This window comes from Pelodiscus sinensis, chromosome 13, assembly GCF_049634645.1.
Source record: "Pelodiscus sinensis isolate JC-2024 chromosome 13, ASM4963464v1, whole genome shotgun sequence".
Taxonomy (NCBI): Eukaryota; Metazoa; Chordata; order Testudines; family Trionychidae; genus Pelodiscus; species Pelodiscus sinensis.
The window spans coordinates 4,857,164-4,880,366 of NC_134723.1; the positions used below are offsets into that span (position 1 = coordinate 4,857,164).

The 23,203-nt window shown below is 48.2% G+C and overlaps 2 protein-coding genes across 4 annotated transcripts in view; one reads left to right on the forward strand and one right to left on the reverse strand.

The window, feature by feature from the left end:
• Window positions 1–14,217, forward strand: part of LOC102450226 (fibrous sheath-interacting protein 2-like) — a 44,847-nt gene extending 30,630 nt beyond the window's left edge. The window contains exons 16-22 of the mRNA XM_025178669.2: window positions 652–3,648; window positions 5,377–5,676; window positions 6,226–6,335; window positions 8,750–8,796; window positions 10,202–10,257; window positions 13,527–13,584; window positions 14,009–14,217. Coding sequence (XP_025034454.2) covers window positions 652–3,648; window positions 5,377–5,676; window positions 6,226–6,335; window positions 8,750–8,796; window positions 10,202–10,257; window positions 13,527–13,584; window positions 14,009–14,148 — 3,708 coding nt within the window. The 3' untranslated portion in view covers window positions 14,149–14,217. The remainder of the gene's footprint in view (window positions 1–651; window positions 3,649–5,376; window positions 5,677–6,225; window positions 6,336–8,749; window positions 8,797–10,201; window positions 10,258–13,526; window positions 13,585–14,008) is intronic.
• A 582-nt stretch (window positions 14,218–14,799) lies between these two features.
• Window positions 14,800–23,203, reverse strand: part of ARL13A (ARF like GTPase 13A) — a 39,838-nt gene continuing 31,434 nt past the window's right edge. For all 3 annotated transcript variants that reach the window (XM_075896748.1, XM_025178672.2, XM_075896749.1), the window contains 2 exons: window positions 18,844–18,942; window positions 14,800–16,875 (listed from right to left, as the gene is read on the reverse strand). In XM_075896748.1, coding sequence (XP_075752863.1) covers window positions 16,799–16,875; window positions 18,844–18,942 — 176 coding nt within the window. In that variant the 3' untranslated portion in view covers window positions 14,800–16,798. The remainder of the gene's footprint in view (window positions 16,876–18,843; window positions 18,943–23,203) is intronic.

Consider the following 23,203-nt stretch of genomic DNA (forward strand, 5'->3'; position numbering starts at 1 on the left):
AGGAGTCCTAAATGACTTGAAGGGAACTGGAATAGCAGGAGGAAGAATTGCTCAGTAGAACTGAACAACAAATGGTCTGGTAGCACTTTATAGACGAACAAAACATGTAGATGGTATCATGAGCTTTCGTGGGCACAGCCCACTTCTTCAGATGACTGGAGTTCTGAGTTTGGGATATGAAAACTGGGATCTCAATTCACAGTGAACTTAACCTTTTTCTCTGTGAACACACTGATTAAGATCTAATCACTGTCTGAAATTCTGAGCATACACATTTCTGCCCATAATTGGCTCGGCTTTCTAAACTTCACACCCCAGAATTCCTTTCAGTATCAAATATTTTTGTGATTCAAAAGTGTGACTATTCACCGTATAGCTAATAGAGAATACCCACATCTGTCTGACATGGTAGCGTTTCTGTTCCAACTGGATGACCTGCCCCTTAAACACAACTTCTTCCCAAACCATTTTTCATTTTGCAATTAAATGAATCTCTGCCACAGGTCCAAATTCCGTTTCTGCCCTGGCAGTATTTTGCTTACATGAAAGTTCATAAAAAGCAAACAATATGTTATTTATACCACCTTATGAACAAACAATTGGAGTGAATAAGCACATAAACTTGCCCATTATTGTTTGTTTCTATTACAGGACGCCATAACTGAAGAACTGAACAATAAAATCAAGACTGTCCTGGCACGGGTCGTGTCTGAATTAACAAGCATCTTATACCCCGCAGTAACTGAGTATGAAGAGAGCATTAGAGATACTGTATATACAATCTCTGAAGAGTCAACACTGTCTTCAGACAGCTCTAGTAGCTGTAGCACATGTAACGAAGAGCTCTTTGGTGCGTTTGCAAGTATTCCAACCTCCAGTACCAGAAAAACCATCTTTACAAATATAAGTATGAAAACCACCAGTTCACCAGGAAGGACACCATCTCCATTGCAGTCTCAAAAATCATCTTTCATGTCCCTGTCAAACAGCATGCCAACGTCTCTAGAAAGTGAATTTTGGAAAGAAAATGTTCACAAGGGGAAAACAGCAACACCACCTCACTCTCGTCCTGAAAGTACTTCGAGATTGCGCCGGAAAGTACTGCGCATGGGAGCTGTGTCTGAGTTTCCCACAAAGACTTTCAACACAGAGAAGTTTCCTGTTGGTCAAACTTATTTTAAACGTGAATCATCCATGAAAGATGCAGAGCCAAGAAAAGGTCTGCTTGGTGAGGATAGTTTTTCAGACTTAAATCGAGATCTTCCTGAAGGAGGCATTTTACAAAAAATGTTTGACAAGCAAAGAGCAGCAGACACAAACGACAATGACAATGTGAGAATGCTGCAGGTGGCAGAGAATGTGGTCAAGGAAGTTTTTAGGAGAGTAAAAGATCTAGGTGATTCCATCAGCCTTTTAAAGAAGGCTCCCGTTGAGCTTAGTGAAAGATTGTTCTGCAGTAGTTTTAAGAGAACTGAGTTTCCTGAGACTTTCGATAAAGATTTCCAGAAAGAAATTGGATTAGTTGCTAGAGAGATTGTAGCAACTGTTTTCGATAACTTTCACAAGTGTTTGGTATGCAGCCTCACTACAGCATCAGATGAAGAACCTGTCATAAGGAGGAAAGACCAGGCCCCAGCCAGAAGAACTAGCAGAGTTTCCAAATCAGAAAGAAATAAGCTCTTGCATGCTGAATCATCTGCTTATGACCCAACATTTTCTTTGTTTACTGTTGATAAAATAGCCAAAGAGGCTGTCGAAAGTGTTGTGTTCACACTAGAGTCATTTGTAGCCTTTCAGTTTAAACAGGACTTTAAATGTAAATTCTCTGAAATAGTGAAATTCCCGGTTGAAAACATTCCTAGCGCACAACAGACACCATTCTTAAGGCCTCTCTCATCTCAGATAGCACATGAAATAGAAGCCTCATCTAAAACATTTGAACGTGAAATGCCAGGAGTGACAAGTAAAAGAATGTTAGACCAATCGCAGAGTTCGTCGGATGTATCAAGTGTAAGCAGTATGATTACAAAGGAAAGCATAGAGAATGCTATTGGCCAAGTGCAAAGTTTCCATTCAGAACTGAACATTTACGCCACAATGGCTGTTAATAATGTCCTGGACATCTTCAAGCGGAAGCTAGAAAAAGAAATCAGCCAAAGACAAACTGTCCCATTTTATGACGACTCCGAAGAAAACACAATGGCAGGTGAGATCATCGGTGCTGTATTAGATCAATGCGCTCAGCGTCAAACTGAAGTTACTTTGGAGCAGAAATTTGGGACTCTTGAAATGGAAAAATCTGGACGAGCTTTTAGAAATAGTAAAACTCTCAGTCAAGGTATTGCAGCATCTGAAGGAATAAAACTGCCTGCTAGAAAATTAAAAGAAATTAAAAGAAAAGAAATTGATCTAAGGGGAAACTTTCCACCTATCAATGTTCCTGGAATGGTGATTTATTCTGAGGAAGAAACTGAAGTGGAAGAGGATATTCCATCTCATCTCTGTCCAACAATCCATAAGTGCTCAGAACAGGATGCTTATACAACAGAGGTGACCAAAAAGTCTACTTACTACATATCAGCTCCCACAAGAGCTTCTAGACCATCGCTGGGAACAATAACTAAACAAAGGGCAATTAGCTCCCGGATGACCCTACCCCCTATTGGTAAGCAGTTTTCAAGAAAACCCTTCTCTCCCCTGGTCACAATAAAATGTCCCAGAGATGAAGCAAAGCATAGGCAGGTATATGAAGGACATTGTGAGTTCATGCCAGCACATGAAACCAAGTGTCAGCCATCACAATCACTGGATGATGCGTTACCTGCAAAAGGAGTTGAAGAAATAATAAGCAGAGTGGTGACTACAGTCTTAAACTCAGTTTGCAGCACAAGCCTGGAATACACAAAAAGTTTATCGAAAACGGAAGTGAATGAGATTACGGAAACACTTAAACAGTCGGTAGAAAAAATAATGTCCACGAATAAAATCAGTCTTGTTGGAGCTGCAGATGAAGATCAAGATTTAAGTCCAGAGCATGGAGATACTGTCACTCACGTGGTTGACAACATTTACAGTAATGTCTTGCAAGAATCTGGATCTCAGACAGCCCTTGATCAGGATGTGACAAGTTCCAGAACAATTTTTCCTGAGCAAACAGATAGTATAGTACTTCATGAAATCTCCAGTGCCCATCTATTAGATTATTTTACTGAAAACCTCAGTGCTACAGAGCTTGACAGTACTGCTGGCAAAGATCTTTTACCAGTCTCCATTCAGATAAATATTGATTCCGGAAGTTCTGGAGAGTCAATGAGAGTTGAAAATGAAAATAATAATGCAGTAGAAACCGTGCTGCAAGTGGAAGAACTACCAATTGAAATAGTCCCTTATATTGGAGACAAACCATTAGAGGTAGATCCAAACCTTATTGCAGACCATTTAGCCGTTATTTCCATAAAAACAGACGCTATTGAGAAACTGAATGAAATACGCCAAAGTCACTCTAGAATGCAACTGCTAGATCTAAGAAGATCATCCATATCTAAGCACAGTTTGCTAAGTTCAGGTACTGATAGTGATATAGAGAGGAAGAGAGAAAGACGCTCCTCCGTGAATGCTTTAGGACGACTAGACGTCAAACCAAAGGAAGTAAGTCAAAAGAAGGAGTCATTTTCATATGCAGATTAAGAAATTATTTATCATACTGTCATGACAATCCTGATCCAGGAAAATATTTAAGTACGAGACCCATGGAAGTCAATGAGACTACTTGTGATTTTAAGCATCTCATGGGATTAGCACCTAGGGCCTTAATTCAGCAAAGCACTTGAGTAAAGGCATAATATTAGGCATATGCATCTGTTCTGTTGAAGTCAGTGGGGCTAGGAGAGGCTTAAAATAAAGCATATGCTTTAACAGATTTACAGAATCAAAGCTAAATCATCTGGTTGTGCGCATTGTACTTGGACTTGCTAGCTTATGCAGCCTTCATATTTTATTCTCATCTCTTTTCATTCAGAGGTTTAAATACAATAAAGTAGAAACAGTACACTAAGAGAATAATGCTGATTTCTACCCAGGAGTTTCTTCGCCATGTTGGTAGCAAGTCTAGTCCGGATGGTAACAGAGAAGTAGCATGCCTAACAATGTTCCCTCTAAGCTTTCCCATCCATGTGCAGAATACATTTTGTCATGTGCCTCAAGGCATGTGCAAATGTGCACCACCAGTAGAAACATATACTTCTGGCTCTGCTAATCAGCTGAGTGGCATTTGAATCTCTCCTGGGTGCCTGCACAAGTGCTCACCTTACAGGGATCACTGGTGTCTAGTGATTAGTGCAGGGAACTTAGAGTCAAGACTCCTAGATTAATATTCCCAAAACAGCTCCTGACTTCTTGTGTGAGCGTGAACAAATCACTCAGAGCCAGATTCTGATGGCCTTATTCAGGCTGAGTGGTACCACGTAACTTGGTGGCAGCATCTGGCACTAAGCCCCTCTCTGGCCTACAGATTCTTCATTTGTCTCGTAGATACTAGGCATGAAATCCTGTCCCCGCTGAAATCAATGGCAGAACTGCCACTGGCATCAGTGAAGACAAGATTTCACCCTACCAGTGTCTGCTGTTTCCTCTCATAGTTACCTTTCCTGTGGTCATTGCCTCAGCCAGCAGCAGGGACCGAGGATGTTAAGAAGCGGGTAATTGACTCATCGTGTAGCCGATACAATTTGTACTGACTACACGATGAGTCGATTACGGGCCCCGCTGCGGCTCCGAGTTTAAAGGGGCCGGGTGGCAGCCTGGTTCCTACTACATTTAAACTGCAGCAGGGGTAGGTCCCAGACCACTCTTACTACATTTGAAATGCAGAGCTGCGGTGGTCCGGGACCTGGCGTGAGCCGGGATTGAGCTGTCCCGGCTTATACTGGGTCCTGGACCACTACGCCTCTGCCTCCCTTTCTCCCCACCTCCCCTGCACTGCAGAGACAGTGCTGGGGGGAACTGGCTTTTAAGTCGGCTCCCCCCAGTACCGGCTCTTACTTCTCCCCCTTGCTGCTTCTGTTACAGAGGCAGTAAGGGGGAAGCAAGTTGTCAAATAGTGACTCGACTGCCTGATATGTCTAGGCTTATTGGTAGTCAACTACTCGATTAGTCGCTTACATCCCTTGAGGGGACAGCCTTTATTTAAATATAAAGTCCTGATTTCAAATCCAAAGTCCTGATTTTTCCTGTGTACCCAAGGAAAAACAATGTATCCAGAAGCAAGGCTGAAACTCACTCAAATGTCTTGTTATCTAATTAGTGACCAGTAGACAAATTGGAAGAAAAAGGACTCTGAAATACAGTTCCCTTCAAACGCTCTCTCTTCAACAACAGGTTGTTTGCAGAAATTCATTTCAGAACCTGAAGAAACCTGACGTCTCCAGGGTGGAACTTCTAAAGGATGTCAAGAGCAAGGATGACCTGATCCTACGACTCGTCACCTATGATATTGAACATGATCAGGAAGAGGATATTGAAAAAGTCGTAAACGTTGACTCTGCGTTTGTTTTTGAGAGTGAGTCAGATACAGGAATGGAAGAGGAAGTCACATCTTTTCACAAGAGTAACCCCATAGCTAGTACACAGGATAATTTAACCACTTCCCAAGGCCCTGAGAAAGTGAATCAATACAAGGTGAGTGGAGTAAATGAAATCTTTACTATTTCACCTGATTACACTGGGTCAAGTCTGGTTCCCACAAAAATCAAGACTAAAACTCCCAGGCTGCATCTAGACTGGCATCTGCTTTTGCGGCAAAACTTGCCAGCTGTCTACACTGGCTGCTTGAATTTGCGCAAGAACAGTGACAATCTCATGTAAGATTGTCAGTGTTCTTGCGGAAATACCATGCTGCTCCCATTCGGGCAAAAGCCCTCTTGCGCACTTTTGTCTGTCATCTTGTCCCACATGGAATCTCACTACCCTGTCTTATAGCATGTATTCCTAACTTGAGTATTTGTCCCTGGGATTATTTTTGATCTAGCTGTTGCCTAAATTATTTTCTAGCTTTTCATTAGAATTCGCCATGGGTTCACCTCCCATTATTGCACTGAGTCTCCTGTACACAGCAGTACTATTCAGGTGATTTTACCCTGAATTAAAGAGAGGCAAGGGATCGAAGCAGGAGAGATGAGTGAGCCAGGAACTGGAATATTGTGAGAAATAAATATCAATATTTTTCAGATTACGGAAGAAACTAACTTGTCTGTCCCTAAATTGAAAGTGACTTTGGCCAGCTTCCCCTTGGACACAGACCTGCTGTCCGCTCTAAGAAAGGACAGCCTGCATTTAAGGTAACTATTTCAGGGCTAACAAGAGGGGGATCTGGGCTTAATGGTGGGGGTTTCAATAGGTCCCACTCCCAGGGCAGGGCTGTCCCTACATTTTATGGGGCTCTTTCTGAAGTGACACAGGGCTCCATGCAATTCTCTGCTCACCGGCCCTGACTGCTCTGCAGCACAACAGGGCCAAACTCCATGGCGCTGATTCCTGCGTTCCACAGCAAAGCCCATTTATTCTGTCACCAGGAAATAGCCTTTGCTTCCATCTTTTAATTAATAATAATAATAATGGAGATTGCCTATCTCCTAGAACTGGAAGGGACCTTGAAAAGTCATCAAGTTCAGTTCCCTGCCTTCACAGCAGGACCAAGCACCATCCCTGACAAATTTTTGCCCCAAATGGCCTCTGCAAGGATTGAACTCTCAACCCTGGGATTAGCAGGCCAATGCTCCAGCCACTGAGCTATCCCTCTACCTGCTAGCACACCTGATGAAGTGTGCAAGTGATTCATTCTGAGGACTGGGCTTTTTGCTATGTTCCCTAGACATCCCAGCCCCACATGGCTTAGGGCAGCCACGGCAGGGAGGCGCTGTGGGGGGTGCGCCTTGCACTCAGCTCTCACAGAACTTCCTCCGCTGCTGTGGACGTTACAGGGCAGGGAGGGGCTCAGTGTTTCTCAGGAGGGCAGGGGGCTAAAAGACACCAGCTGTCAGTCAGGGTAAGCTATTCATAGTTTCAGTATTGAACTCTATTTAGCATTGCGGCTCACGTGCTGCGGCCCTGCCGAACCACACGCAGAGTTGGTAGGGGGCATGTGCACTCTGACCATGTAGGGGCTGCTGACTGCAGGACCAGTCTCTAGTTACTTATACCAGATTCCTGTAAGTTTCCCCAATACCACAGTAGAGATCAGTGCCCGGGGCAGGCTCCCTGCCTTTCCCCTGGTCATGCCTCCTTTGCTAGCACCAAGGTGAATGGGAGCTGGCATAGGACCCCACGTAGCAGCCCCATGCTCTCGGGTCCTGGGATGTTCCTCCTGAGGCTAGACACATCAGGGATCCAGCTAGTGGCATGGCACAAAGTGACTGCACCCTGGTGTCGGAACCCCTGCCCAGCTGCTGGCACAAGCTACCCATGCTCTCCCCACCTAGCACTTTCAAGCAGTAAAGAGCCCTAGATGGGTCTAGACGCAGCACTGAAAAGGGAGCTCTGGGATCTGCCCTCGGACACCTTGCGTGGCCTGAAATGCTGCTGTTAGCAAGGCCCTGTCTACAAGCGTAGCCTGGCGCTGCCCTCCCTTCTGTGTTTTAAAAGGGTCGGGGGTCGGCTTGTTCACCTCCCTCCTTCTGAGTTTGTTGCAGCTTTTCCGTGCTTCTTCCTTCCCAGGCAGCTAATTAGCTGACAGCCAACCTTGCAGTCAGGGGTCCCTGAAGTCAGAACTAAAATGTGCCATTTCTGAAAGCACTCCAGTGATTTACGAGCATATGACTCATTGAAAGTCAACAAGTCATGGATCAAAATCCAGGTCATGGGTGGTTGGTGAAGGAAGGGCTGTGGGAGGCAAGCTTCCAGCCCCGCCCCTTCTACTGAGGCTCCGCCCCTACAGGAGTCAAGCTGCCCCCCCCTCCCCACTGCACAGGGAGGAAAGAGAGCTTTAGCCAGGATGGGTAGGGATGGTGCCCCTGGCCTCTGTTTCTCTGGAAATGGGTGACAGGGAGAGATCACGTGGGGATTTCCTGTTCTGTTCCCTCCCTCTGGGGCACCTGGTTGGTCTGACCCAGTCTGGCCGTTCTTATGTTCCAGTGAGACCCCAGTCTCCCGGGCCCTGGAGTACAGGGCGGGTGGGCGCTGGGGGACAGCAACACTCGACCCCCAGCACACCTACAAGATGCCTTCTGGGGGCAGAACGTGGGTGGGGCCAGGCTGGCGGTTTGGGAGGGCAGTGCCTTCCCCGGCCTAGCGTACCCGCTGCCCATGGTCCTGGGGCTTTTCGATGGGACTTTGTTCCTTAGGCGCTTTTGAAAGCACCATCCAATTTTACGCAGTGCGTTTCGGCCCCACATCGCCGCTGAAACACAGGGGCAAAGGGAGGCCTCCCCCCACGCCCAACACCGAGCAGGCCACCGGCAGAGCTGAAAACGGAACACGGAAGCCCTGGCTCTTACTGCAGGTTGCCTGTGAGTGGCGTGCTCACTGGAGTCGGGAGGAAGGGTTGGGCCAAAAATCCATGTCACGTGCTGTGAACGCCTGCTGCGGCACTTCCAGCCACTGATGGAGCTGCTGGCACCGCGTGCAGACGGACCCAGCAAGGGCCGCCCAACCCAAAGAAGATTTGGGGATTAAAAATGCTATAAAGGTACCCACCCTCATTGCTCTTCAGTGTTATTTTTAGAGTCAAAATAACTGTGGGTTTTTTTCTGTTTAGCGAGAGTGTTGCAGAAACATGCCCAGTGCCTGAAACTCAGGACAAAGGTGAATATTTGATTTTTTTTTTAAACTTTAAAAGTTTGAAGTTTCTTCTTTTCCTTAATATTAATAATGATAGTGTGTGTACAATAAAATGCTGTTGCATGCAACAACAACAACAAAAAAACACTCCTAGGCTGCGTCTAGATTGGCAAGTTTTTCCGCAAAAGCAGTCACTTTTGCTCAAAAACTTGCCAGCTGTCTACACTGGCCGCTTGATTTTGCGCAAAAGCACTGATGTTCTACTGTCTGCAATCAGTGCTTCTTGTGCAAATGCTTTGACGTTCCTGTTCAGGCAAAAGCCCTTTTCCAGAAATGTTTTTGCGCAAGAGGACCAGTGTAGACAGCTAAAAACTGTTTTGCGCAAAAAAGCCCCAATGGCGAAAATGGCGATCGGGGCTTTCTTGCGCAAAACTGTGTCTAGATTGGCACGGACGCTTTTCCACAAAATGTGCTTTTGTGGAAAAGCGTCCGTGCCAATCTAGATGCTCTTTTCCACAAATGCTTTTAACAGAAAAACTTTTCCGTTAAAAGCATTTGCGGAAAATCTTGCCAGTCTAGACATAGCCCTATGGTATAAGAACAGTATTAAGGTTGCAAAGTAAAGCACTCAGAAGTTAGGACACGCCAGAAGTAAGGTTGCTTGTGCAACTTTAATACAGCCCTTTATACACAGACACGGTACAGTCTTCAGATACTGTGGAAAAAAGCCAGTCCATGATCATTTAACCCGCCTCATTCACCCCCAGAGCAGGTCAGTTCTCTGCACTGAATCAGGTTGTTCCTTAGTAATTTTAAATAGAGCTTTGTGTGTGGCCTTTTCTAGGGGTTGGGTTTTTTAAAAGAGCCAACTGGAAATGCAAGAAATCCCATCAACCCACCCGCGTCATCAGCAGGGTCGGAACTTTTATGTCCACTGGTCAGACCTTTGCCACTTGAGCTACAGAGCACCTGATAGCCGTAGCAGGTGGGTTTACTCTGGGTGGGCCGGCACCGGGGGAGGATGAGACACTGCCAGTGGACAATTGCGCTATTTCTAGGATTAAAATCCACTGAAGACCTGCAGAAATGGAGCAGAAACTGTAACTGAATGGCCCTTTATGGCGTTTATTCTCTGTTCCCCCATTGTATTCCATGGATTACTACTGTTCCTTATTTACAGTGCAGTACCTGGAAGCTACGACCCCTTTGCCCTAGGCACTGCCAGGTCATGCCCTGAAAGTAAGAGACCCCACTGATCATGTAAGCAAAGCTCCTCAAGATAAAGTTAGTCCCAATGTATTTACACACATCTGGACACAAAAAAAAAATGTAGAGGTAAGATGCTGAATGATAGGAGGGGGATGCCAGGTCTAAGACTTTCAAGTGGACACTAGAGATGATTGAACAAACCGGGTGTTCTTGTTGACAGACCAGCGAGTGAACATGCTCCAAGCTCACACTAAAGACACGTCAAGGACCACCAAGGTAAATCGCTTTGAAAGAGTTTTATGAGAGGGGCTCCCTGCGGGCAGCTTTTGGCAACGAGCAGAGAGCAGGAATAGCAGAGGCGGCTAGAAAGCACAGCAGAGAGGGCAGGCGGCAGGCGGGGGGGGGGGGGGGGGGGGTACAGCTGGAGAAAAGAAGGGGGAAGCACAGAGAAAGGGATGTGGTATGGAGAATGGGGTGGGTGGAGACCCCACACAAAAGATGGATCCAGGGTTTAGTGAAAATATGGCTCTTTAAATCAGTGGTTCCCAAACTTTTCAGCATCATGCCCCCCCTTCTGATTTTTGAAAAACCCTCACGACACCCCCCCCCCAAAAAAAAACACTTGTTGAGAAAAAACAGTTTGGGAACCCAGGCTTTAAATGTTATATAAGGAGCTAACATTCCACCTTGCGACTCCCCTCGTTAGTCCTAACATCAGTGACAGCCCCTCCCCCAGAGACCCCAGCGCTGCCTGTTGTACCCTCTGAACCTGCAGTAGCAGCGTCCGGCAGCCCCAGATGCCTGAGAATCGCCAGGCCCCCTTTGCCCTCCCCACCCCATCTCTGGGCCTGGACCCCCTTCCTGGGGGTCACGGAGTCATTTTTGTCGTCAGAAGTGGTACAGTGAAGTCTGAGACCCCCTAGAGTAATCGATCCAAAGGGGTCACAAGCAGAGGAGAGAGAAAATACTAGGGAAAGGGTTGTGGCCAACCAGCCGCTAACTCAGCAAGTTATAAGCTTGCAGCATCTTTTCACTAACCCTCGCCCAGCCTTGGCCACAGATGCACCCTCTCTGCTTTATTGGGGAGGCAAACCTGGGAGGATTCAAAGGAAAAAGGCCCCTTTTGCCATAATGCCTCTGGGGAGAGGCTCCTCAGGCTAGTAATGGCATCCGAAGCATAGTGGAGGGTTTTTTATGCCGACGGTGAGCTGCAAAGAACTTCCAAAAATACTGCGTTTGTGCCTGTCAAGGGGCACCTTGCCCATCCGCCAGTGAGGGCAGCAATGGGCCCTTGGGGGGGCACCCTAGAACTCCCTCGCAGGGTACAGTGGCCTAACAGCCACAGAATCTATGCAGCACAATCTGCGTCCAGAGCAGCACGGCCTGGTGGTCACAAAGCTAATATGCAACCCCCCCCCCCCATGTTCAGAGTAGTACAGCCCAGCAGCCTCAGTCAGTATGCCATCCCCCTGTATTCAGGATAGTATGGCCCAGCGGCCCCAGAGTTTATACACAATCGGGGTAGTATGGCTCAATGGCCACAGAGTCACTATATAGTAGACAAAGCTCCCCCACATTGGGGTATCTGAGGAGGGGGTAAGAGAGGCCCAGCGCAGGGCTCTCTTAGCAGTGGCATGGCCCAGTGCTAGCTTAGCGGGGAATCCCACCGCAAGACCCTGAGCTCTTGGGGAGCAATGACCAGCCCTGGGCTAGTTCCTACTTGACCTGACCTGACCTGACCTGACTGCCACCGTTTGGTCCAGCTGTGCGTCCTCCCTTGGAGCTCCTGCAGCACCTCCTCACCCTGCAGCCATCAGCGGTGAGTGAGCAGCTCCAGAGGCCTTTAGAGCCAGCCTGCAGTTGGAGCATGCCCAACAGGGCTCGGAGGGTGGGGCTCTCAGCCAGCTGGGCAAGGTGAACCCTTTGGCCCCAGTGCAGGGTTGATACACCCCATCGCATTGCCCTTTTTTGCTGCTTTCTTGTAGCTGCAGAACTCTTGGAGGGGTCATTTAAAAACAAATAACCAACCCCCCCTTTTTTAGCCATTGAGAAATATTAGGCATGTCAAGCCTGGTCTCCTCTGATTTCACTAGAGAACTGATTGGCGTCTTCCATATCTACTGTGAGCTTCTACAGCTGATGGGATGGTGATGTGGAATCATCAACATAAACAACCTGTCTCCCAAGTGTTCATTGGTCATAGGAATCAATAGGTGTAAACAAGACCACCTGAGTCTGGCTAACATTCCCTTCCCCTCCTGGTTGCTAGATTTTCATGCCTGTGAGTTTTCTCATTAGGCAGCTGCCAGCAGGGTGGACAAGGCCTGAATTTCTCACGTGAGAAAAGAGAAAACAGGAAAAAAAAAAAGGAGAAATTCTTTCAGGGCTTTTTCATAAAGAAGCAATAAATGGCAGTAGCCCTAGTTTTTCCACCCTCGGCAGGTCCCTGCTAGCCAGATTCAGACTTACAGTCAGTGAGCGCCTAGAATTCCACGGGGGCTACACGGCATCAGCCCTCGTGGAGATCGGCCTTGAAGTCATGTTTACCCAAAAAGAGACAAATGCCCAGACCAATGACACCGACGCTCAGAGGGATCCAAGCCATTGGCCGTTACTTACAGTCAAGTAACAAGCTTGTGTTATTTTCAGAGTCCTGGCCCCATGGGCCCTAATGGTAGAAAACATGAGCCAGTTGCTACTTTTCCCATCCTTGAGTGAAAACATCTTCATCCCCCTGAGCTGCTTTCACCCCTGGCTGGTTTTCATAACAATTCGCTCACTCCACGCTAAAGCAGCAAACGCCTGGTGAAACTGGAGCCCGTGCGACAGCAGTAACTCATGTCAGTAAACACCTTACCTAAGGACTGGTCCCTAGAGAGGAGGGCTGGTATTACACAGTCCCTGGACGTGTTTGAATTGAACCCGTTAAAGGAACTCAGCAGGGTGCTGTCCTTTACCTGGCCAGATGGCAGCCTCCCTTCTTCAAGATCCCTGAGCGCTCATCAGGTAACCTGAGTTAGAAGGCCAGCTCTTGTGTTGTCCAGTAGCTTAGCACTTGTCTCCATTATGTGGTGGATCAATCTGTCCACTGGCTGTCAATTTATCGCGTCTGCTTAGACATGATAAATTGATCTCTGAGCACTCTTCGGTCAACTCCAGGATGAGACGAGTAGCCAAAGTCAATGGGCGAGCAGCCCCCACCGAGCGTACCACACAGAAGATGCTGCAGTAAGTGTGTCAACTTCAGCTACACTATTTGCGTAGCTGAAGTCATGTAGATTAGATCGGCGGCAGGGGTTAGTGTAGACAAAGCATTGGAGGCTGCTTAGAAAACTGTGACACCCTAATCCACCATTATTACATCCAGTGCCTCCAGCTTCACATCTGTCAGAACTGACATCACCAGAACCACAGCTGGGGTTACAGTCCCCCCCCCACACTCCCAGTTCAGAGCTTCCTTGCTGTTCACTCAGTAGCTGTACAGCCCTGAACCACAGGAATGAGACACAATCCCACACTGACTCTTTACTCTTCTCACGGTGCAGTGTACCTTCCTCTCCAAAGATGCTGGAAATAAAGACTCCTCGTTACAAGAGAAAACAGGTATGTAGGTATTTATACGACCTCCCCTTCAGTCGCTGATGCAAGCCCCCCCTCCAACTACTAATGGATTTTTGCCCCCAGTGAGGCAGGGACATCTGAGCCCTATTTGGGAACCAAAGCACAGGGTGGATTAAATGACTAGCCCAAGGTCTCACAGGCAGTCCAGGTAGAACCAGGAATCAAACCACTGGTCGGCCTGAAGCGTTGTCCAGCGTTCTACCGAATAGACCATTCTTCTCACCCCCCGCCAACCTTTCCCAGACATAGTTCATCCAATCTGGGATTACTAGTTATCGCACCATTGGCTATATAGAGCTTGGCCACGGCATATTCCTGGACTCCCTGGTTACCAATAGGGCTCATGCATGCACAGCTTATGTGAGGCCTACGGACATGCCATCGCCCACTTTTGCTTCCTCCACAGGAGTTGCTGATCTTTCAGATGCCACAGTTCCTAGGCAAGGGAGTTCAATGTCCAAGAAAGTTCCTGGTGTCCTGTCCACAATTTTCTCACAAGGAAGCAGCTCAAGTGACATTTCAACACCAGACCCAGGGAACCCTTAGAAAATTCCTACCAGATGCAAAGCATGTATATCAGAGAGAATAAATCGTGTATTATGCCGTGTGGGTGTCGGTCAGTTGCATTAGTGATTTATTTATATCTCATGGGGTTAAACAAAACCTAACAGAAAAGAGAAAAATGTGGGGAAACCAAAGGCCAAGTGAGTTGTTCTTTTAACAGGAAAGTGATGTCACACAGAAGTGATGTCACACAGCCCAGCTGCCATCCAGCCTTGCAGACAGCTGGGCACAGCTGGGCACATTGTCAGGGAGCCCATCAGACAGATCAAGATCCTCTTTCAGAGCAGCAGCAAACTTCCTGTTCCATTCTTGGGTGACCATGGCCCCAGGCTGTGGGAGTGGTCCTCACTCCTCTGGAAGGAACATGGCACATTCAGCTGCGTTGGTAACCATAACGCTTTGTGGCTCCTGCATCTGAGGGAAGGGCCTCGCGTAGCCGTGTTTGCCACGATGCGTTCTGGTTTCCTGTGTCCCAGACAGCCAGGCTGTAGCTGGGGGAATTACACAGCCCTGATGTCACCTGTTTATCAGAGGTGCAGGCCCTGTCAGAATCTCTTTTGAACCCCCATATCCCCAGGTCTCAGGCACAAAGTTAAGATCATGTGACCAAAGGGAATTTAAACAACCCTTTTCTTTTAACAAGGGGCAGATAATACTCTGGTTGTCTCCCAGTGAATGGACCATGTATTTATATTTATAATGGAGATTGCCTACACCTAGAACTGGAAGGGACCTTGAAAGGTCATCGAGTCCAGTCCCCTGCCTTCACAGCAGGACCAAGTACCATCCCTGACAAATTTTTGCCCCAAATGGCCTCTGGAAGGCTTGAACTCACAACCCTGGGTTTAGCAGGCCAATGCTCAAACCACTGAGCTATCCCTCTCCCCCCAATGTAATGGGTGGCACTCCCCTCCCGCGAGCGTCCCCGTTCAGCAGGGGGCGGGCTCCTGCCCTGCTTCACTCAGAGGGAGTCTCTAAAAAGCCTTGCGGCTACTCAGCCCTCCGGCCAAGTCCCACAGCCTCGTGTGCACTCACAACCCCCTTCGAGGGTACACCTCTAACGGGCCCCTCTCGGTGCGCTCTGCAGTGTCTCTGAGTCCAGTCCAATCTCAATCTGTTTCCCCTCAGTCTCTTTCCCTGCTCAGTAGAAGAGTGATGCCTCCAGGTTTCTCCTCCTGGAGACAGTGTCCTGAACAGCTCCCTACTCTGAGCTGTCCCTGGTTGGGCCAGCCCTTTTAATCTTCTCCCTTCAGGTCTAGGCTGCAACTAAGCTTACCTGCAGCTTCTCTTATAGTCCCCCCGGCTCTGGATTGGCTGGTTATTCTCTAGCCTCCTGGAGGACCCCTCTATGGCCTAGCCCCATTACAAGCCACTTTGGCTATGTCTACACTGGTGGGTTCTTGTGCAAGAACACGTGCACACTACCATGTGCTTTGCACAAGAGCAATGTGGACACTCTCTTGCGCAAGAAACCCCTGCCACATGTCCACACTGCCTTCTTGTGCAAGAGGGCTTACACTTGTTAGAAAAGAGCATAGCTCTTGCGCAAGAAGCCCTGTCTTCCGACGCCGTACTGTAAATCTCCTTGCACAAGAGTGGGCGGGTAATGTGGCTGCTCTGTGGGTTCTTGCGCAAGAACCCAACAGTGTAGACATAGCCTTTGACTTTTCCCAATGGTTCTTGCGGATCACAAGCCAATGGGAACTTTGAATGTGACGAAAGAGTACAAACACCAACATTCAATCGTTGATTAATTCTCCTGCTCATATCGTGTTGAGAGCACACTGCAGTTCACCTGTTTCCAGGGACTCCGGGCTCCTACCAGTCCTGTGGCATGGCTGTGTGAAGGCTGAAGCAGGCAAGGTCAGAAGCCACTACATCATTCCAGCATGTGAGAGACCTTCTTCTGCAAAGTCTTCTCCGACCAGCTTTTTTTTTTTTTCCGGTTGATCACATAAAACTGGTGGGCTGGGCTCAGCACTCCATGCAAATGGCCAAGCTACATGAGCCGGCATTACATCATTGGGGAAGATATTGGTTGGTCCAGCACTTGACCTTCCTGTTCATAAGATGAGGGAACCACCATGTGCCTTCAATACACTGTTGCTGGTTCATGTCAGAAACATCCAGCTGGAGTGTTTGCATCTCAGGGGTTTCAGAGCCAGGCGTATACATACAGCGCTGAAGCACAAACAGCTGGCACCAAAATGCACGATTCATTTATAATCTATGTCAGCCTTGCTTGGATGCAGCCATGCACTCCTGGGCTGTTATCACATCGTATGGGCCTATCCTAGGTGCAGTAATATTAACAGGACGTATGTGGCTTTATGCAGATAAAAGACGCGTGCCTTGCTGCCTGCGACTCCGCCTTCATTGCCCTGAGACTCTTGTCTCCCGAGCAGAGTTTCCATCAGTTTCAACAATCTCCCGGCCTTTGCTGACGCTGGCTGCCCATGGGCTTAGCCTTTGGGCCGTGGGAGGTTCTGAGCGGGAGCACCGATACGTTGCACTTGTAGAAGGGAAGACAGACCCTCACACCCGCCGCAACAACAGCGTAGAGCAATCAGCCATCACGTTCGCACGCCTGGTGGAGGCCACATTCATGCGGTCAACAACATGGAGCCTTTCTTCAGGGAGTAACAGCAGAAGGCAGCTTCCTCCGCTCTTGCCTCATCTTCAGAGCCAGCATTGCCCTTCGATACAAGTCTGAGGGGAAATGAAGACCCTTCATTAATAACAAAGGAAAAATGATAGACCCTACTGCTGAGCAAGGCAACGGAACCCACCAACTTCTTGGGGCAAAGCTGATCAACATGCGGGACTTCTGTTCCAAAGGAGGAGATTATGGGCCTGACCCAATGCTCACTAAGTTAGAAGCTGTGGGCTTGACATGGGGCGATGCTCTCTGGTCTGTGTTATGCCAAAGGACAGACTACAGGGCCACAATGATCCCTTCTGGCCTAAAAATCTACATAGTCCATGGAAAGGCTCCCATTGACACTGATAGGCCCTGTGAATGTACTGAGCCAAAACCTCTCGTTTCTCAGACAGTGGAGCTCACCCCTCCTCCACAGCTCCCTAGCTGCTCCTTCCCCCAGCCCTGCTCTAAGAAAGATGAGCCGCAGCAACTCGACTTCTCTCCAGCACGTGCAGCAGGAGGGTCTAGGAAAGAGATTCATGCATCAGAGGCTGGGGTAGCGTCCTGCTTGGCGCTCTGCCGCGCTTGAGCTAGCTCGGCGGGAAAGGTAGTTTTAGGTCCAGCGAGAAGATGACTGAAGCGTCTCTCTGTTCATCGAAGCACAAAGTGTCCGTGTGAGTCAAAGTAACCTCCAAAAACCCATCTGACAACCTTAAAAACATTCTCCCATCCGGAAACCCCAACCAGACATGAACAATCCACTTCTACTAATGTAGGCAACAGTGTCTGTCTCGTTCACTAGCCACCACCATCAAAACAAGACGCCTGCCTTCTCGTGGGGAGAAGGTCTCTGAGGCTATGTCTACATTGCAGGCTTTTCCTGGCAGAGGGTATGCTAATGAAGCGTTCATTAGCATCTGTCATGTTGTCATTTGCATATTCTCTGCCAATGCTTTTTGTGCAAGAGGTTTTTGCGCAAAACCCAGCAGTGTAGACGGGTCCGTTTTGCACAAACCCCCCTTTTGCGTAAGATCCTTATGCCTCAACAAAGGAGGTGTGGGCTGGAGTGCCGTGCTGCTGTAGCCTCCCGAGCCCCCGGCATGCAGACCACTCCCAGATGTGGCTGTGTAAGGGCGGCCTTCCAGTCACCGCCTGGCTTTCACCAGCCTGGTTATGCTTCAGGTGACCCTAGCACACTCCCATGCCTAGAGCTTCCCCCAGAAACAAACAGCTTGTACTCCCAGGCAGTCCAGAAATATCAACTTCACTCTTCCTATAAGGGAGTACTAGGCAGCAGTGTGTCATGACCAATGAAGTTACAGACATTGTAACTCAAACGCACTGGAGTGTAGGAAACAATACAACCAGTGGATTAGCTGCAAAGAGAGAGGTTCGAAGTGACTACGAGTAAGGAGGCATACAAGTCAGAAATGGCTACTGGTTTCAAGAGGAGCGCTTGCTACTGCCCATGTTAACACACGGTGTTAGGGTCAAGCAAAATTTCTCACCATGTGCTTCCAACAAGATTACTGACCAAGCTTTTCAGGCCAGGAGCCACCCCCAGAGTCCAACGGCTGTTTCCTTTTGTCTGCTCACATATGGAGCATGCAATGTGTGTGGGTGTGTCACAGCATCCGAGTTGCTTTGAACCTGTGTGTGTGTGTATTCAGTCCCTCCGCGCACATCTAGCTATCCCTATTAAACGTCGGTCTCCAACCCCCCTCCTCCTCCAGTGCCCATCACTAGTCAGCCTCCAACTTTCCCAAGCTTGCGGTGAGCTGCAAAACCAATCAAGCGGCTCTCTCTCACACCTCCATGCCACACCCTTCCCAGCAGTCCTCAGGCCAGCAGCAAACAGAGAGGGTTCCCCCGGGTCAGTCTGACACCCACCAGTAACTTAGAGCAATACAGGTCATACCATTTCACAAGCTTTCTTGTTCCAAGGAACACCGATGACAGCAAATCGAACCCTCCCCACTCGGGGGGCATGGACAGCACCCCCTTCTGCATACCCACTTCACCTGGAAAATACTGACCAAAGGTGCCCGAGGTGCCTTCGTTCCGTGGCTCCAGCGAGGACTCCTGGGACTTGATTTTATTTTTAATTTTCTTCTTTTTCTTCCTTGTGTTCTGCCCTGGATGAAATGAAATGACGTCAGATTTGACACTGAGACAAGGATTTGTGGGGTCATCACACTAGCTGGGAAAACTTTGTCCAACAGTTTTTGAGATGATCGTATTTCCTCCCTATGACACCTGCCAAGGATGGCAAAGATGTTCGCAAAGATTTCCTTTCCCGCCCTCTCTGCTCCTCACAGCTAACTGCCAAGGAGCTGCGAGAAATGAGCCATGTTTCAAAACTCGCTGTTCTGCAGTTCCTGACCGTTCCGTGTCCAGTTAGAGAGTGAGTTAGGGCACCAGAGCTTTCCAGGTGTAAAACATAAGAACACAAGAACGGCCAGACTGGGTCAGACCAATGATCCATTCAGCCCAGTGTCCTGTCTACCGACAGTGGCCAATGCCAGATGCCCCAGAGGGAGGGAACACAACAGGTATTCCTCATGTGATCCCTCCTCTGTCACCCACTTCCAGAGGCTAGGGACAACATTCCTACCCATCCTGGCTAATAGCCATCGATGGACCTAACCTCCATGAATCTATCTAGCTCTTTTTTTTCCACGGGTTGACTGTGCACTGAGTGAAGAAAAACTTCCTTTTGTTTGTTTTAAACCTGCTGCCTGTTAATTTCATTTGGTGACCCCTAGTTCTTATATTGTGGAAATAAGTTAATATTTCCCACTTCCTCAGATCAAACCCCACGAAAGCTCATCACCTAATAAACCATCTTGTTAGTCTTTAAAGCGCTGCATAATCCTGTCTCTTGTTTCAGCCAGACCAGACTAACATGGCTATGACTCTATTCCAATCCCAACTAAATGATCCCAGATGGGGTTTTATAAGGTCAAGCCTTAAAAACTCTAGGAATGGAGATTCCATCACCTCCATAACCAATTCCAGTGCTTCAGCACCCCCCTAGTGAAGTAGTTGTTCTTAATATCCAACCTAGCCCGCTCCCCACTGCAACTTGAAACCAAAGGTTTCAGACTTGTGTTTTCTTAACCAAAAAGGCATCTGTGGGGTTGATCTAATTTACTGGATCGAAACTCCATTTTTAAATCCATACAGGTATTTCGTAGGTCTTCAAACTCAGTACGTGTTCCACAATATTTTATGAAAAGAGGATGCATTTACAATAGGAAAACACTCCCCCCCCCCCCAAACTGTGCATTGCTATGGAATGGGATGGTAGGGTAACTATTTTTAAGAACGTAAGTTTTCTATGGATTTCCAGAGAAGTGGCACTCACCTGACTCTGTAGCAGCAAGTCTAACCCTGCTGTAAAATGTTTTGTGGCTTAGCAAATTTGCTAACCCCTGATCATGCTTGGATTGGACTTTCAGAAAGCCATTGATAAGATCCATCACCAAAGGCAAAGCAAAGGAGTAAAGTAAGGAGTCATGTGATAAGAGGAAACACCCTCTCATGGATCAGTAACTGGTTAAAATAGGAAATAAAAAATAGAAATAAGTGGTCAGGTTTCACAGTGGTGAGAGGTAAATAGCAGGATTCCCAAGGATCTGTACTACAACCAGTGCAGTACACTCAGCTGGCAAAGTTCTCAGATGATACAAAGTTATTCCAAAAGAGACTATGAAGAGTTACAAAGAGTTGCAAAACTGGGTGACTGCCAAAGAAAATGGTAGATGACATTCAGTGTTGATAAATGCAAAGTAATGCACCTTGAAAAATACAACTCCAATCATAGAATCTCAGAGTGTGTCTAGACTACAGGGTTTTGTTGACAAAAGTGGACTTTTGTCAACAAAACTATTCCTGCGTCTACACTGCTGCTGGGTTCTTTCGACATAACGTCGACAGAACTCAGCAGTTCTGTCAACGGCTGTAAACCTCATTCTACGAGGAATAACACCTTTTGTCGACAGAGTTCCGTCGATAGAAGGCATTATTGCATCGACACTGTCATGTCGACAAAGCGGCTTGCTTTGTCGACAGAACTGGATGTAGTCAAGATGCTCTTTGTCGACATACGTTTTTTCAACAGTATCTTTCGGCAAAAGCCTGTAGTCTAGACGTACCCTCAGAATCACAGAACTGGAAGGGATCTTGAGAGGTCATCAAGTCCAGTCCCCAATGAGACATGCAAAATGATGGGGTCCATTGAAGAAAGAGACTGTGGATAGTTCTCTGAAACTATCTGCTCAATGTACAGAGGCAGTCTTAAAAGAGAACAATGTTTGGAACTATTAGGAAAGAGGAGATAATAAGACAGAAAATATCATAATGCTGCTGTATAATTCCATGATATGTACGCATCTAGAATGCCGCATGTAGTTCTGGTCACCTCATCTCAAAAATGATATATTGGAATTGGAAAAGGTACAGAGAAGGGCAACAAAATGATTAGGGGTATGGAACAGCTCCCATATGAGGAGAGATTTAAAAAGCCTGTTCAGCTTGGAAAAGAGACAATTAAGAGGCCTATACAATCAGGACTGGTGTGGAGAAGGTGCATAAGGAAGTGCTGTTTACCTCTTCTCATAACAAGTACCAGGAGTCATCCAATTAAATTACTAGGCAGCGGATTTAAATCAAACAAAAGGGAGTCTTTGTCACACAACCTGTGGCACTCATTGCTAGGGGATACTGGTGAGGCCCAAAGTATAACTGGGTTCAAAAATAAAAAGAATTAGATAAGTTCCTGGAGGGTAGGTCTATCTATGGCTATTAGCCAAGATGGTCAGAGACACAACCCCATCTCTGGGTGTCCGTACACCCCACACTGCTAGAAACAGCCTGGATGACAGTAGTTGGATAACTCAATACATTGCCCTGTTCTGTTCACTCCCTCTAAGGTGGGGGTGGGCAATAACTGTTGATGGGGAGGCCACTCCAAGAATTTGGAAAGTGTTCGAGGGCCACACCCTTCCATGATATGAATGGAGGAGGTGCGGAGTCTGGGATGGAGGTTGGGTGCAGAAGGGAGTTTGGGGTAAGGGATTGGGGTGTAGGAGCGGGTGTGGGGTCTGGAAGGAGTTTGGATGAAAGAGGCGATTGTGACCTTGGGCACTGGACCGGAGTGCAGGGGTTTGGGTTGTGACCTACAGCAGGAGGGGTTTGTGACCTGGGGCAGGGGACTGAGGTGCAGGGTCTGGGAGGGGGTATGGGTTCAGGAGGGGACAGAGGGTTTGGGTTATGTGGGGTGGCAGTGGGTTGGGGAAGGGGGCGGGGGTTGGGGTGCCAGAGGCAGGCTCTGGCCAGGAGACTTACCTGGGTGATTCCTGGCCAGCAGTCCAGCACATTTTTTAGGCAGCCTGCCTGCCTGCCCCACTCCTACAGAGGCTGCAGGGGCCATGTGTGTTGGTGAATACGCCTGAGGGGAGGGGTCCGTGCTGCTTTACATGCTGCCTGTTCTTCAATCAGGCAGCGCCCATTGGCCAGAAATTGCCCAATGAGATTGTGCTGGGGGCAGGAGCAGTGCCTGAAGCACCACTCCCTCCTCCCCCAGGCTCACAGCTGAGGAAGGGAAACGGCTGCGGCTGCCGCGTTTGTGAGCAGTTTGCCCAGCCCGGCTCTAAGCCATCTGGCATTGGCCACTATCAGAAGACAGGCTAGTAGAAGCCAGATGGACCATTGGTCTGACCCAGTCTGGCCGTTCCTATGTTCTTAGGCTTAGCACGTGCCATTCAGGGAGTAACTACATCCTGGCCACAGAAGAACGAGCTCGGCAGAGTTTGCCTCACGTGGACCAGACACTGGCAGGTTCATTGGCAGGTGGCCTCCCACCAAGGCACTCTCTGCAGGGTGACTCAGAGGTTCAAGTTTCACTAAACCTGAGTGCGTTCCTTATCTACGGCAGCAAACCCTTGTCGGGCCCTGCTACCGCCTGTTTAGTGGCTGCACCAGGAGTCCCCCAATTCCATGGTGTGAGATGGGGAACAGGCACTTCCTGACACCACCACCTGAGCTGGGAGACAGACTTAGCAGAGGTCACCAGCCCCAGGAGAGAGGGTTGGAAATGAGCCTTTCCCCCGGCCTCCATGACAACCCACCCTCAGAAAACAACATGCCAGGTGAACTTCAGAGGCCCCATGTGATGGGAGCACCCTGGAGGGCCCTGCCCTGATTGCAGATTTGGTTATAAACTGGACCCCCCCGCCGGCCTGAGTGTTGATTTGTTTACACGTGCTGTTCCGAGCCCCCTGGCTTGAAGTGGTTTCCATTATAGGCAGGGTTTAGTTCAGTTCAATGGCTCTCAGCATCCCTCTATACCCACAGGTGCAACACCCCTGCTAGAGCCTCCGTCCAGCCTACCAG